At 37.8% G+C, this 14,008-nt stretch overlaps 1 protein-coding gene across 2 annotated transcripts in view; it reads left to right on the forward strand.

Annotated features, from left to right (window-relative positions):
• The window catches only part of Hil (peptidase hillarin), a 45,516-nt gene that overhangs the window by 20,630 nt on the left and 10,878 nt on the right, over positions 1 to 14,008 (forward strand). For both annotated transcript variants that reach the window (XM_076315882.1, XM_076315889.1), the window contains exons 4-5: positions 11,597 to 11,713; positions 11,835 to 12,007. In XM_076315882.1, the coding sequence (XP_076171997.1) occupies positions 11,597 to 11,713; positions 11,835 to 12,007 (290 nt within the window). The remainder of the gene's footprint in view (positions 1 to 11,596; positions 11,714 to 11,834; positions 12,008 to 14,008) is intronic.

Here is a 14,008-nt window from a genome sequence, read left to right on the forward strand (position 1 = left end):
CATTTTATTAAATTATGTATTCTCCATTTCCGTCAAAATTTCGGTTAAAATTTCGGTTAAATGATTTTTTGTTATTTATTGAGTTGTTCGGAAAGTCATTTCATTTTGTTCCTTTTTTTTTTTTTGTGAAAATGAAACACAATTTTTTCAGAGTGTATAAACATTTTGTTAAATTATGTATCCTCCATTTCGGTCAAAATTTCGGTTAAATGATTTTTTATTATTTATTGAGTTGTTTGGAAAGTCGTTTCGTTTTTTTTTCTTTTTTTTTTGGTGAAAATGAAACACGATTTTTTCAGAGTGTATAAACATTTTGTTGAATTATACATGCTTCGGTTTGGAAAACGAAATTACTTTCCGAACAAGTTAATAGATCAACTCGTCTTTCGATATTAACATCTTCCACTTTCTGTCTACTACAAGCAAAAATTGACCACAATTTAGTGTCACTTTTGTATTTATAATATATTGGGTTGTTCGGAAAGTCATTTTGGTTTCTTTCGGTAAAAATGAAACACGACTTTTTAAAAATATTTCAAGGTTAATATTAGTAGAAGTATTACTAAAATTGGAAATTTTTGTATTAAATTTAAAAAATTTTTAAACATTTTTTCAAAGAATATAGAAGAATTGTTTTTTTTTTACGAATTAAAGCCGAGAAGACACTGGTTCTGTTTGCGTTACAAACACAGCTGGACCGGGTATGCGATAATATAGAGCGACAGAGAAATATTCACATGATGCACTACGGTATTAAGCGAATATTCGTGAAACAGTGATCTGAATAAATCGCACGTAACGATATAATTTACGTATTATATAAATTGTCCCGAGACAGAGGCGAAATTTCTTTGAAAAATACGATATTTCCAATCGGAGGGAAGTTCTGTACATTGAGTCCGATTTGATTTATTAAGAACAAATTTATATTTTATCTCACCCGTTTTCGCTATCATTATACATGGTGATCAAGTTTTCTCAGTAATATCGTATCAAAACCCGCGTGTTCCATTTTATTTCATTTTTAACGATGAACCTCACACTTAGGAGATCGTTAGGATCGACCATATTAGGTTTCATCTCCCTCTCACAGGAATATTTTAATTTCTCCTTCACCGATAAAAAAATATTTCTCCTTTTCTTTTAGATCAAAATATAATGATCAAAATATGATTCTTTGAACATTTCTTTTTTTAAAATATTCCTCTTCACAATATGCATCAAAAAATGGCCCCCCTGAATAATTCTTTAAATTTGCCTAACGAGTACCAAAATATGACCCCCTCAAAACAATTCCCCTTTTCTTTTCCATTCACTTTTCCCGACGTGTGCCAAAAAATGGCCCCTCAAAGATAGTTCTTCTTCTTGAATATTCCCTTCCACAACAAGTACCAGACAATGATCCCCTCAAAATGGTTCCCCCTTTCTTTAAATACTCCCTTCCCCAACTTGTATCAAAAAATGGCCCTCCAAAAAATAGTTCACCCTTTCATTAAATTTTCCCAACGAGTGCTAAAATATGACCCCCTCAAAACGATTCCCCTTTTCTTTTCCATTCACTTTTCTCGACGTGTGCCAAAAAATGGCCCCTCAAAGATAGTTCTTCTTCTTAAACATTCCTTTCCACAACAAGTACCAGACAATGACCCCCTCAAAATAATTCCCCCTTTCTTTGCATACTCCCTTCCCCAACTTATACCAAAAAATGGCCCTCCCCAAAAAATAGTTCTCCCTATCTTAGAATGTCCCCTTCCCCAACAAACACCAAAAAAAAAGAACTACCATTGCGTATTAATTCTCCTTTCCACGAAATCAGTCGCGTTCCTTCGCGCTACGATAAAATCTGGTATGTTCATCGTATTCGGGGGTCACACGCGTATCTCCACGGACCAAGTGGGCGGAGCTACGTATCAGTTCGGTGCGGGAAACACGCGGTACGGTACGTAGGTACATTTTAATGGAAAATCGTCGGTTCCCGAATTTCCGATCGTAGGGAATGCGGGCAGAGCTACATTCCGTGTCGGGCCGTGACTTTCATGCGCGAATCGCTCGACAAGCGAGGAATGTGTACCGCGGCGGAGACGGACTCTACATGAAAATGAGATTGCCGCTTTTCCCATCGGGCCAGGCGTAGAGAAGAAGGCCGAGCCGCTAGTCGCTCCACTATCGGGGCACACGCGCGCCCGCGCGCCCGCGCGCGTTTTCTCTCAATCCGCTTTCGCGCGCGCATCCAGCAAAACGCCTCACGGTGGTCTGTTATTTATAGTATTTCGCGAATGTCTGTTCCACCTATGTACGGTCTTACGAAACGAAAGCTAAGCGTGGGCAACGAGCAGGGTCGCCCGGTGCCGCGTTTTCCCCCCTTCTGCGTCTCCCGCGTCTCTCGGCGTGTACGAGAGGGAGGGAGAGAGAGAGAAAAAAAAAAGAAGCGAAAGAAACGAGAAATAAAAATAAAAATAAAAACGACAAAAAAAAAACGAAAGAAATGGGAAGAGAAAGAGGGAAAATCTCTCGCTCCGATAGATTCGACGAGGTTCAACCGGTACAATTTATTGGGTCGCTGCAGGGATTCCTGTGGTTTTCTTATTACGAGATCGAAATACCGTAATTTAATGCTTAACAGAGGTTTCTTGTCGGTGGAAGTGTGTTAGGCTTCCGTACCATTCGACGAACGAATCTTTTCCCCCGTAGATTTAACGCACTCTGCAACGTTTTCCACACTTTCCAACCGATCGCTTTCTTGGTTAACCGCGAGCTTTTTCTTTCGGTGTGTGTGTTTTTTTTCTCTCGTGTTGGGGATCGTTTTAACGATGTTTGCGAAACGTTTTTGTTCTTTCGGTACGAATTGGGGGATCGATTGGAAATTTTTAGAAGAGATTTCGATCTTTCGTGGTGTGCTTTTTTGATTGTGATAGACGATTAAGGGATATTTGAATAACGTGTAAATTGAACTAAGACTTTTACTTGACCATTTATGTAGCGATACCACCCTGATGGGTAATTATTTGGATGTACAGTCCGATAGTTATCAATTATTTTTTTACAAGTAAATCAAGACGTGTATTCTTTTACAATATTATTATTGGCAGTATCGGTTGATAAAATTCTACGAGTTCGATGCACAAAAGAAAAGAATATTTCTAATCTGAAATATTATCGAAAATTGTTGAATCTTCCTCGTTCATTGAAAACGTTTCTCCATCGAATCGTTTTACCAAATTGATATTGCAAACGATCAATGGTTCGAGAATGTTCCACAATCGGATCATAGTTCGCGATTCGTGTTCCAACAGCCAAGCTTTATTACGAATCCGGCTTACTTCTCTCTCGACCAAAACGCATAAATCTTATCCGAAATCACGATGCAATTAACCAATTTAAAAAGAAAACATATTGCTTGGATTTGCAAATATATTTCAAGTTTTACGCGCGCAGATTCCGCGTAGAAAGAAGAAAAGAAAAAAAAATAATAATAATAATAAGGATCTTAATTACTTCCAGAGGAGTAATCCTCGTCCTCGGTAGCCTCATTAAACCATTCAACTTTCGCGTCGGGTATTTCCGCGTGCATTTATGTACTAATAACGAAGGTAATTAGGCTTTCTGTTTCCTCGGATCACCCCGGTACAATGCATCCTCGGAATCGATATCGAAATTCCCGATTTAAGTCGCCGAGAATTTCTACAGCGGCCCGGTGCAACAGAATGCATCTCTCCGCTTCGTTAAAATCGAACGATAACCGTGTTCGACAGGACCGTTACCTCGAGCGATGAAACGAATACTTTTCGTAACGATGATACAGTCCAGATTCGCTGGACGCCGCCCACGCGTTCTCCAAATTATCGACGAAGGTCTCCGCTCTCTTCCAGTGGATGCACAGCGGTGTGCGCATCGTTTTTCGTTAGCGGTGCACGAAAAAAGAATAAAGTAACGTTTCTCGAGGGGTTCGGTATTTAGAGAAAGATTGGAGTGAAATAGTTCGAACGGAACAAATCTTGGGGAAATGTTCAATTTCGCGTGGGAAAGTTAAGTGAACTTTTCCTTCGGTAAAGACAAGATAGTAGATGTTACAGAAAATATTAAAGTTTGTATAAAAGTGTCAAGTTTCCTTCATTTTATACCAGATATTTAGTATTAGATATTACAAGGTATTTAATACTAACTGTTACAAGGTACTGAATATTAGTACAAGAAACTTAATTGTTCTTGAAATAAATAGTTCGAGTGAAACAAATCTTGGGATAATATTAAATTTCGCGTGGAAAAGTTAAGTGAACATTTCCTTCGGTAAAGACAAGATAGTAGATGTTACAGGAAATATTAAAGTTTGTATTAAAGTGTCAAGTTTCCTTCATTTTATACCAGATATTTAGTATTAGATATTACAAGGTATTTAATACTAACTGTTACAAGGTACTGAATATTAGTACAAGAAACTTAATTGTTCTTGAAATAAATAGTTCGAGTGAAACAAATCTTGGAATAATATTAAATTTCGCGTGGAAAAGTTAAGTGAACATTTCCTTCGGTAAAGACAAGATAGTAGATGTTACAGGAAATATTAAAGTTTGTATTAAAGTGTCAAGTTTACTCCATTTCTTACCTGATATTTAGTATTAGGTATTACAAGGTATTTAATATTAACTGTTACAAGGTACTGAATATTAGTACAAGAAACTTAATTGTTCTTGAAATAAATAGTTCGAACGAAACAAATCTTGGGAAAATATTAAATATCGTATAAAAATGTTAAGTGACATTTCGTCCATTTCTTCCAGTAAGACAAGATATTAAATATTAAATATTGTTTGCTCCATTTCTTGTAAGATATTTGCTATTAATTATTATAAGATACTTAATATTATCTATTACGAGAAATTGAATATTAAATATTACGAGATACTGTATATTAGATACTACGAGTAACTTAATATTAAAAATTAAATATTATGAGATACTGAGTATTAGATACTACAAAAAACTCAATATTAAATATTAAAGATAGTGAGTAGTAGGTACTACAAGAAACTTAATATTAAGCATTAAGTATTACGAGATACTGAGTATTAGATACTACAAAAAACTTAATATTACATATTAAAAGATACTGAGTAGTAGATAGTACAAGAAACTTAATATTAAATATTAAAGATAGTGAGTAGTAGATACTACAAGAAACTTACTATTAAATATTAAGTACTACGAGATACTGAGTATTAGATACTACAAAAAACTTAATATTAAATATTAAAGATAGTGAGTAGTAGATACTACAAGAAACTTAATATTAAATATTAAATATTACAAGATACTGAGTATTAGATACTACAAGAAACTTAATATTATATATTAAAAGATACTGAGTATTAGATGCTACAAGAAACTTAATATTACATATTAAAAGATACTAAGTATCAGATACTACAGGAAACTTAATATTACATATTAAAAGATATTGAATATTAGATACTACAAGAAACTAAATATTAAATATTAAGTATTACAAGATACTAAGTATTAGATACTACAAGAAACTTAATATTACATATTAAAAGATACTAAGTATCAGATACTACAGGAAACTTAATATTACATATTAAAAGATATTGAATATTAGATACTACAAGAAACTAAATATTAAATATTAAGTATTACAAGATACTAAGTATTAGATACTACAAGAAACTTAATATTAAATATCACAAATATCGAATATTAGATCCTACAAGAAACTTAATATTAAATATCACAAATATCGAATATTAAACCCTACAAGAAACTCAATATCAAATATCACAAATATCGAATATTAGACATTATAAACGATATTAATCGCACACAGGTAGCACATTGTTCCCGGGAAAGTGCGCCGTGGTTTTCGTTTCCGTTAATTGACTTTATTTCACCGGTCAGCCACTTTGCACACCTGCGCGATAGATTTCTACGATTCGTGGAACCGTGTACCGCGGATTCCATCGTCTTCGAACCTCGTCCGGATTCGTTCGAGCTCGAACGATTTCTACGCCGATCGCAAGAACGCTACTTCCCCCCCTGATCGTGGACGTTGGACGTCGGTGGACGTCGGCGAAGCGTGAACGTCGCAAAAATCCTTCCGGACAAAGAAGATCGTGCCGCGATCTCCTATTTTCGCGATTCTCTTCCCCCCACCTCCCTCGAGTCAAGGTTTCGCGCGGCTCGTCGACTTTCTTACCCGCTTCCGGGGGCAACCGGGGAACAATGGCGGCGAACGTCCTCGTGAACATCACTACGAACTGTTACCACGGAAGAACGCGTCCCGACGCCCTCTTTCTCTCGTTCCCTCGGAGCACGCGAAGGAAAGCTCGCGCGCGGGGCACCAGAATCACTTCCGCTTGCGGTACTATTCTCCCGCGCTTGACGGTTAATTAGACAATCGTTCCTCGCGTAAAGAGTCGCGTGCACGTCGACGAACCAATGGAAGACGAGTCGGTGAGAGGAGAACAGAGAATCGTGTACGTATACTGTTGAAGAGCGATCGTGGTCTCGAGCCCTCGTCGCGAACGAACGGATGCTGATGATCGACAGGGGAACCACCTTGTCGAGTTTCTCGTTTCGTCCGGACGAAAAACATTTCTTCGTCTTATTTCGCACTTGGGATTTCTTCTTCGGTGTAATATTCAATTGTTAAGTTTCTTAAGTTTTATCCAACGATAAAACTTAGCGAACAACTTATCATATCTATTTATCTATTTCCATTTGTCTCTTCTTTATTTTTGGTAGCCTCGTCTTTTGTTCAAGTTCTCTTACTTGATTCGCAGAGTCGAGCTTCTGAGACACTAAATATTTCTTACGTGTAATTTACGAGGTAAACATTACTCAAGGTGGTTCTCTTGGCTCGTTTTTAGAGTTGAGGTTTTTTTTTTTAGAAATATCTAAGGGATATTTTGTTAAGAATGGTGGAAAGCTAGACGTCGATCGAGGATCGATTATCGTCAGCTTTTGTGAAAGGTTACGTAACGAGGTACGAATTGAAAGGTGAATTCTAGTAGAAAATAACCTTCCGTGTGTATTCATTCTGATCCGAGGAATTCTATGGAATAGCTTTTGTAAACAGATGGTGGACAATCTATTGCTTTGAAGGTATAATGACGCGATGTAGCACAAAGGTGAAATTAGACTTGGAAAATGTAAATATATGGTTACGTGACGTCAGAGTCGCACAGAGTTGCAAAAGGTTAAATGTTGCTCGGTAAATAAAGCGACGCGCGATGATTACGAAGAGAACTTTCGTGACAGCCTGATACTTTCTTTGTGTTCGAATCGCTAAAAGTCGACTCACGAGCGAATTGGAACGATCGCACGATGAACGTTAAATGATCGAGCGTGGAACACAGTGTTGGATGGTTTTTGAATTTAACTCTTGGCGAGGGGACATTTCGGTGAATATTGGATTGATATTTGTTTGTTTGGAACAATAATATCTCTTTGGAATAAAATAGAAAGAAATTCTTATGTAGTGGAAGAACAAAGCAGTGGTAATTGAAAAAGATCAAGAATAAACGATTACTCGAACAAAATTATTGATACCTTTTAAAAGTGACATTTATTTACGAAAACTGTAATAAACATGTGAAAGGGGAGTAAGCAATTTCGGTCGAAATATCGAAATGAATAAAGTAATTGATTGAAAGACTTTTAGAAAAATAAATACACTAACATTGTTTCACAAAGCAACAGTGATCAGTAGAGAAGTAACTAAATAATTGAACTTCCATGGAGGGAAATTGTTAATTATTCTCGTTCCAGTGCACATCTATTGCTCGCCTTTGAGGATTTGTCGGTGACAGTTGATGTTTAAAACGCAAACTGTACCATCGAATTAATTATTTTGCGCACGTTACGTTACAGAACCGAGAATTAATTAAGCATAAACTATTTATCGTCCGTAAACTCGGAATCATAAAGTTACATGGTTTATTAAATAATCATGAAAGTTTAATTAACGACCGGTGTGAAATATCTGGGCACTTTAATTAAGCTGAAATCGAAATCTATAATTCATTCTGGTTCTCGGCTGAGATACTTTGAAAATGCAATTTTTCGACGAATCTTTTCATCGGAGCTCACATTTGCATCGTAAATAGTCATGACAGTTTTTACGGGTACGGCTTAAGACAACTGTAGAGCGAGAGATTATGGTCGCTTTTTGTTCACCAGAGAGTCGAGTAGCAAACTTTATTCGTTTTATTATTTCGGGGTAATCGAACTTTAAATAAGAATTTCTCCGAACTCTTAACTGTTACGTGAATAATTATAGTATTTTTGTCCGATAATGCTGGCTGGAAATTCTCTCGTCTTCTGTTTAAAACGATCGATGGAATGGTAGAACAGCGTTTGTTGACCCATCGCGTCCAGACATTCGTATCGATACATATAGCTCGCTTATAATTAAATGTCGCACACGATGCAAAAATATACCCAAAAATACGAATGAAAAAGACACGAATACGAAAAGGGAAAACCGAAACAGATATAAAAAATAAATATTTATTCGATAGAGTCGAAATAGCAGAACGTTCACACGAGAAAAAGTCGAATTGATAGGTTACTCGATAAGCTTTGTCGTTCGATAAGAAACGGAGCTATTAGGTTCGTCGTTTTATTTTTCTAAAGATGGTACTACCGTTTGACGAACATGTGTGAAGTTTCATGCAGATACGTCGACTATTCGTATATTTACAGTTGTTCAAAGTTCAAGTGCCATAGTATTTTTTTACAATATAAAAAACGACAAAATTTATTGAAGAAACTAGTAAATATATCTTTGAGCACGACTTACGTCGAAAATGAACAAATCATGAAAATAGAAAATTGATATTTTATCAGAGATGAATCAATATCTTAATTTAGAATTATTATTACTATTATTAATATAAGTGCAGTAAATATTTGCACACAAAAATTTTATTCTTTTGTAGTTCGTGTACTAGAAATTCGTGTAACGAAAAGTATTGAAATGTGCTCGAAGAAAGAAAAATAACAAATTTTGGAAAATTAAGGGGGCAACACGAGTTCTTTGGCTCACACAGGGGTCTACACGTGTTTCGACAGGGGTTTAATGCGCTTTCCTTGGAATCGACACTGTCCAAAAAAGAAAAATAACGAATTGTGAAAAATTAAGGGGGCAACACGGGTCCTTTGGCTCACACAGGGGTCTACACGTGTCTCGACAGGGATTTGATGCGCTTTCCTTGGAATCGAATCGACACTGTAAACTTTTACTGTCATTAGTTTGTCGATACGCACGAAAGCGCGCGTATGACTTTCAGCGAGATTGACATCACGAGCGTTTAGCTCGAACGCGCCGCGAATTAAACATAGAGCCACCGACCCGAGGGAAACGCAAACAAAAGTTGGACGACATCTTGGTTAGCCAGTCACGCGAAGAAAAATCAGAGGGAATTACTTCTTCGATGGGACGAGTAAACAGATTGACCGAATTAATCCTATTAGCAACGCGCTTTCTCGTCGTCTCGAAAGTGCTCCGAGACTCTTGCTAACTCGTTCCAGTCGTAAGCAGTGAGATTCACGGGACAAACGGACGAACGACGATGGTAAATCGGAGAATTGAAAATTCGAGACACCATTTTTTTTTTTTTTGGAAAACGAAATTTTCTTCGCGACTGTTTGTAACAATTATAACAATTTCGTTTCAAATGATCAGACACTGGTAATTGTCCCCTAGGTGGAAAATATTATTACAAGATGAAAAATAATAGAAAAATAGAATTATCAACAGTGAGTAAGAAACAAACGACGTATAGTACGAAAATAAACAATTTTTGCAATTCGTGGAACTTATAGTATAGTTTTTTTGAGAAGTAAAATTTACAACGCGTTTATAATAATTTTTTCTCAACTATTGGTTATTCTCTCCAGGTAGAAAATATTATTACATATTTTTTTTTATGATGAACAAAATTTAAACGACAATCGGTGTAAAAATAAATAATTTTTACAAAAAAGAAAAACAATTTTAACATTACTTGTGGAAGTTAAAGCGCGTCATATTGTTCGGATACTTGTAGACAATTGCACAGGTTTGTCTGTGCGTGAATCCAGCACCGACCGGTACATTTATCTTGTAAACGGGGCTTTCGCAAAATGTCTTCTCTCCTATTCCGTTGGAAATCTTTCTAAAACCGTTTCGAACGCGTGGAAATGTCAATGCTCTCTAACATTGTCCTTATTTGCGGTTATTTCACGCAATAACGTGCACCGCTATGACGTAACTGTAGCGTGGGCTTCTCTGTTTGCACACGCGAGCGCGGAGGAAATTGCTTGCGCAATGGAACGGCAATTCCGAAGTCCTTTAAGGCGTTACGACAGAGTGACAGGTTAACAAGTAAAATAGCCTTTGGATATTTTTTTTTTCGAGGTCGAGTACATATCAAATATTTATCTGTCGTCTACGGATACATATATCGAATCACGAACTTAGTAAATCGAAGAATAAAATTTTCCGCGAAAATTGAGGAGCATCTTACTATTATATATAATACAATAATACAGAGTACAAAGTTCAACGTTTAATTTCGAAGTAATGTAAAAAGTAAAGAAATAAAACTAAAAAGAAAATGCACTAACGATATTAAATTAATTAGTGATCATATATATATTCCTTTAGACTGTCTTACGTACTTGGGCCTAATGTTTATGCAAACTAAATTTTTCAAATAAAATTACCTAGTTTTCCAATTCAATGTATCTAGGTACTTTTGGATAATGGATATTTCACAAAATTATCTATAAGCGTTTTTGAAAATTTCCAGAGACATTTTGCCATTGTTCCGTGCTTTCACAGTTGTGTCCCCGAATTCTCGAAGTTTCGGCGCGAAATTCGAAACGATCTAATGCCACAGTACAGAGTACAAAATTCAACGTTTAATTTCTAACAGACGTAAAAAGTAGAAGAATGAAACTATTGTAAAAAGAAGATACACTAACGATATCAAATTAATTAATACATTCTTTTACAGTGTCCTACATATTTGACCATAACCTTTACGCGAACTAAATTTTACACATAAAATTACGTAGTTTTCCAATTCAATGTATCTAGATATTTTAGAACAATGAATATCTCACAAAATTATCTATAAGTGTCTACAAAAATTTCCACAGACATTTTTCCACTGTTCCGTGCTTTCAGAGTAGCGTCCCCGAATTCTCGAAGTTTCTGGCGGGAAATTCGAAACGATTGAAACCGGCTACCTCGAGACAATACCCGTTCCTTTGTGTTTCCTTTTTTTTTGTCACCACCGCCTCAATTTGTCGCAAACGATCACGGAACTGGTCGTTTCTTCCGACGGGACCCTGATCGAAAGAAAGCAGAAACACGGCGTGAAAGTAAACCCCGTAAAAACTGGACGTAGCCATCGAACGCTTAGGCGCGGTTTCAGCTTTTTGATAGCCGAGGAAGACGTCTCCCGACGTTTAATTGCTTCTCGTCTTCGGGTGAAACTCGTTCGTGCCGGGCGATTCTACGAATCGTTCGAATCGCGTGACCGTGGCTTCTCTTGTTGATTTTTACACGATTCTTTCTTACGATCGACAGGACCGGGACGAGCAAACGCGTCTGGAGATGAAGCACCGCAAGGAGGAGGACGACCTATACCGGAAATTCGCTCATCATCGCGAGGAGGAGGACAGACGGATTCGGGAGGAATTCAGGGTACGTGTTCAACGATCGACCCCGTGATTTCGTATCGTTAAACGTTGCGCTCGCTTATTAATTAACGTTCGCATCGCTGTGCAACGGGAGCGTGGAAGATTAACGTTTCTCTGGCGAACAGGACGAATGGGAGAAAGAGCTCGAGCAGCTATCGGCGCGATGGGAACGCGAAAAAGGCGGAAGAGTACGAACCCAACAATTTCAGCAGGAGAAGGAGGACCTGGAGAAGAACATGACTCTCCGCAGGGACAAGAAGAAGGAAAGTCTCACGCGCAAAATGCTGGAGCACGAACGGTACTCATTACCTAATTAAACTGATTCTATACCGTGCCCGGTCGGGTCGCGTTAGTTGCAAGGCCCAACGAGAGCGCAACATTGTTGCGCCAACTGGCTCGCGATCAACCCTTCAATCTTGTCCTCGCGTCCCCCTGTAATCGAACGACAAATTTCTCTATATTGGTATATTCGTTTTTCTCGTAAACGACGGTTTCTTTCTTTTTTTTTTTACACGGTTATAGGACCCATGCAATTCTTAGGTCACAATTACATCGAGTACTACCGGTACGTACGGTCGTCTCACGCGAGAAGGTTTATTTTCAGGAAGAGCGTGTGTGTGTGTTTTGTTTTTGAAAATTTAATCGATTCGAGGAGATTGTAGCTTTTCTTTTTATCGTTTCAATGCACAGTTTAAAATCGACTTGTCCGAAGAATCTTTTCGGTGGTCATCTCGAAAAAGAATGTTTATTTATACGAATTGTTTGAATTTCTTTGATTCCTTTTCTTCATTATTTTGGGACACATTTTCCACTGTTTCGTTTTATTGGGTTGTTTGGAAAGTCATTTCGTTCTTCAAAATAGAGAATGTATAATTTGATATGAATGTTTATACAGTCTAAAAAAAAATCGTGTTTCATTTTCACCAGAAAAAAACGAAATGACTTTCCGAAGAACTCAATATTGTTTCGATTACTTGGTGTCGAGAATTCGAGAAATTTCTTGAGAAACGAGAATCGTGGAGAAATCGTAACTTATTCTCTCGAAGGAACACTACCACCATGTTCTGTTTCCTTAGGTAAAAGTGTATTATTAATTAGCAACACGACCTTGCGCCACGTGTAATGTAAATCATCGTTTTAGTCTTTCCTAAAGTTAGAGTTCCAATCACGAACAGTGCAAAATTCCGTTTACGAATAACGGTCATTTTCAAAAACCTCTCAAGTGCTGCCATCTACAAAGACATCTTCAAGACTGTTCCATGTCCACCTCGAATCCTCTCGTTCTTCATCCGGGAGCGTCTCTAATATTGCGAATAATTTCAGCAAAATTGGCGCTCAGGTTTGTTAAAAAACCTAGCACCGTATCTTTGTTCAAGATACACGGTACAATTAAATAAATTATCCGCATCGCTGGTTACGGTAAGCGAGTCTGAAGTACTGCTACCTGTAAAAGTGTCTTCCACACTGTTCAACGTCTACCACTTCTTCGTTCACGAACATATTTGCGCACAGATCTACCACTGTCTCGAGGTCGTGTTCCTGGTGTAGTTGTGTCGAACTTCAACAATAAAAAAAAACATTTCAATCACGAACAACGTTACAATTGCTGGATATTGGAGTTTGATGTCCTCGGTGCTCGTCCTGGATGATTCGAATAGGATAAGAGGCTTGATCGTTCCCAGTCGAATCCTCCGGTAGAGGTGACTGTTGAGGGGTAGATATTTCTTAACGATCGTCGAATCAATGGGATCGTGGACCCTTGATCCGGCCACCAGTGAGCAGAAATTTCTTTAAGGTCAATTAAAAGCCAGCAGTGTATCTTTGTTTAACATATAAGCTACAATTAAATGAATTACTCGGTTCGCTGACTACGGTGAGCGAGTCGCTGACTAAGGGTAGCTCCGTGTTAGACACAGGCGTGCACAAATTTGCAGGGGGTTCGTTTGGGGTAAAGTTGAGGTTACACGGCCGAGAAAACACGCATGGCCGCGGTAATTCGAAGCCAGCGGGCGGGATTGTTATAAATTAAACCGTTAGCTGCGGTTCGGCCGGATGGTCCCTGTCTTCCCTTTCAACCGTGGAACGAATTCACCGCGAATCCCCTAATTACAGATTCCCGTCGAGGTGCGGGGTCATCCTTCGGGAGTCATTTATTCGATGGCGATCGAAACCTCGGGCTAGGCATTGGAATTTCAATGCGAACGTTTAAGAATTTCGCGACTCGTTGCCCTGTGAAGCGACCGAGGAGCAAAGAATAACGTGTGAGTGATAGTGGCGATAGAGACTGGTGGGGAGCAAT

The sequence above is a fragment of the Ptiloglossa arizonensis genome, chromosome 1 (assembly GCF_051014685.1).
Source record: "Ptiloglossa arizonensis isolate GNS036 chromosome 1, iyPtiAriz1_principal, whole genome shotgun sequence".
NCBI lineage: Eukaryota > Metazoa > Arthropoda > Insecta > Hymenoptera > Colletidae > Ptiloglossa > Ptiloglossa arizonensis.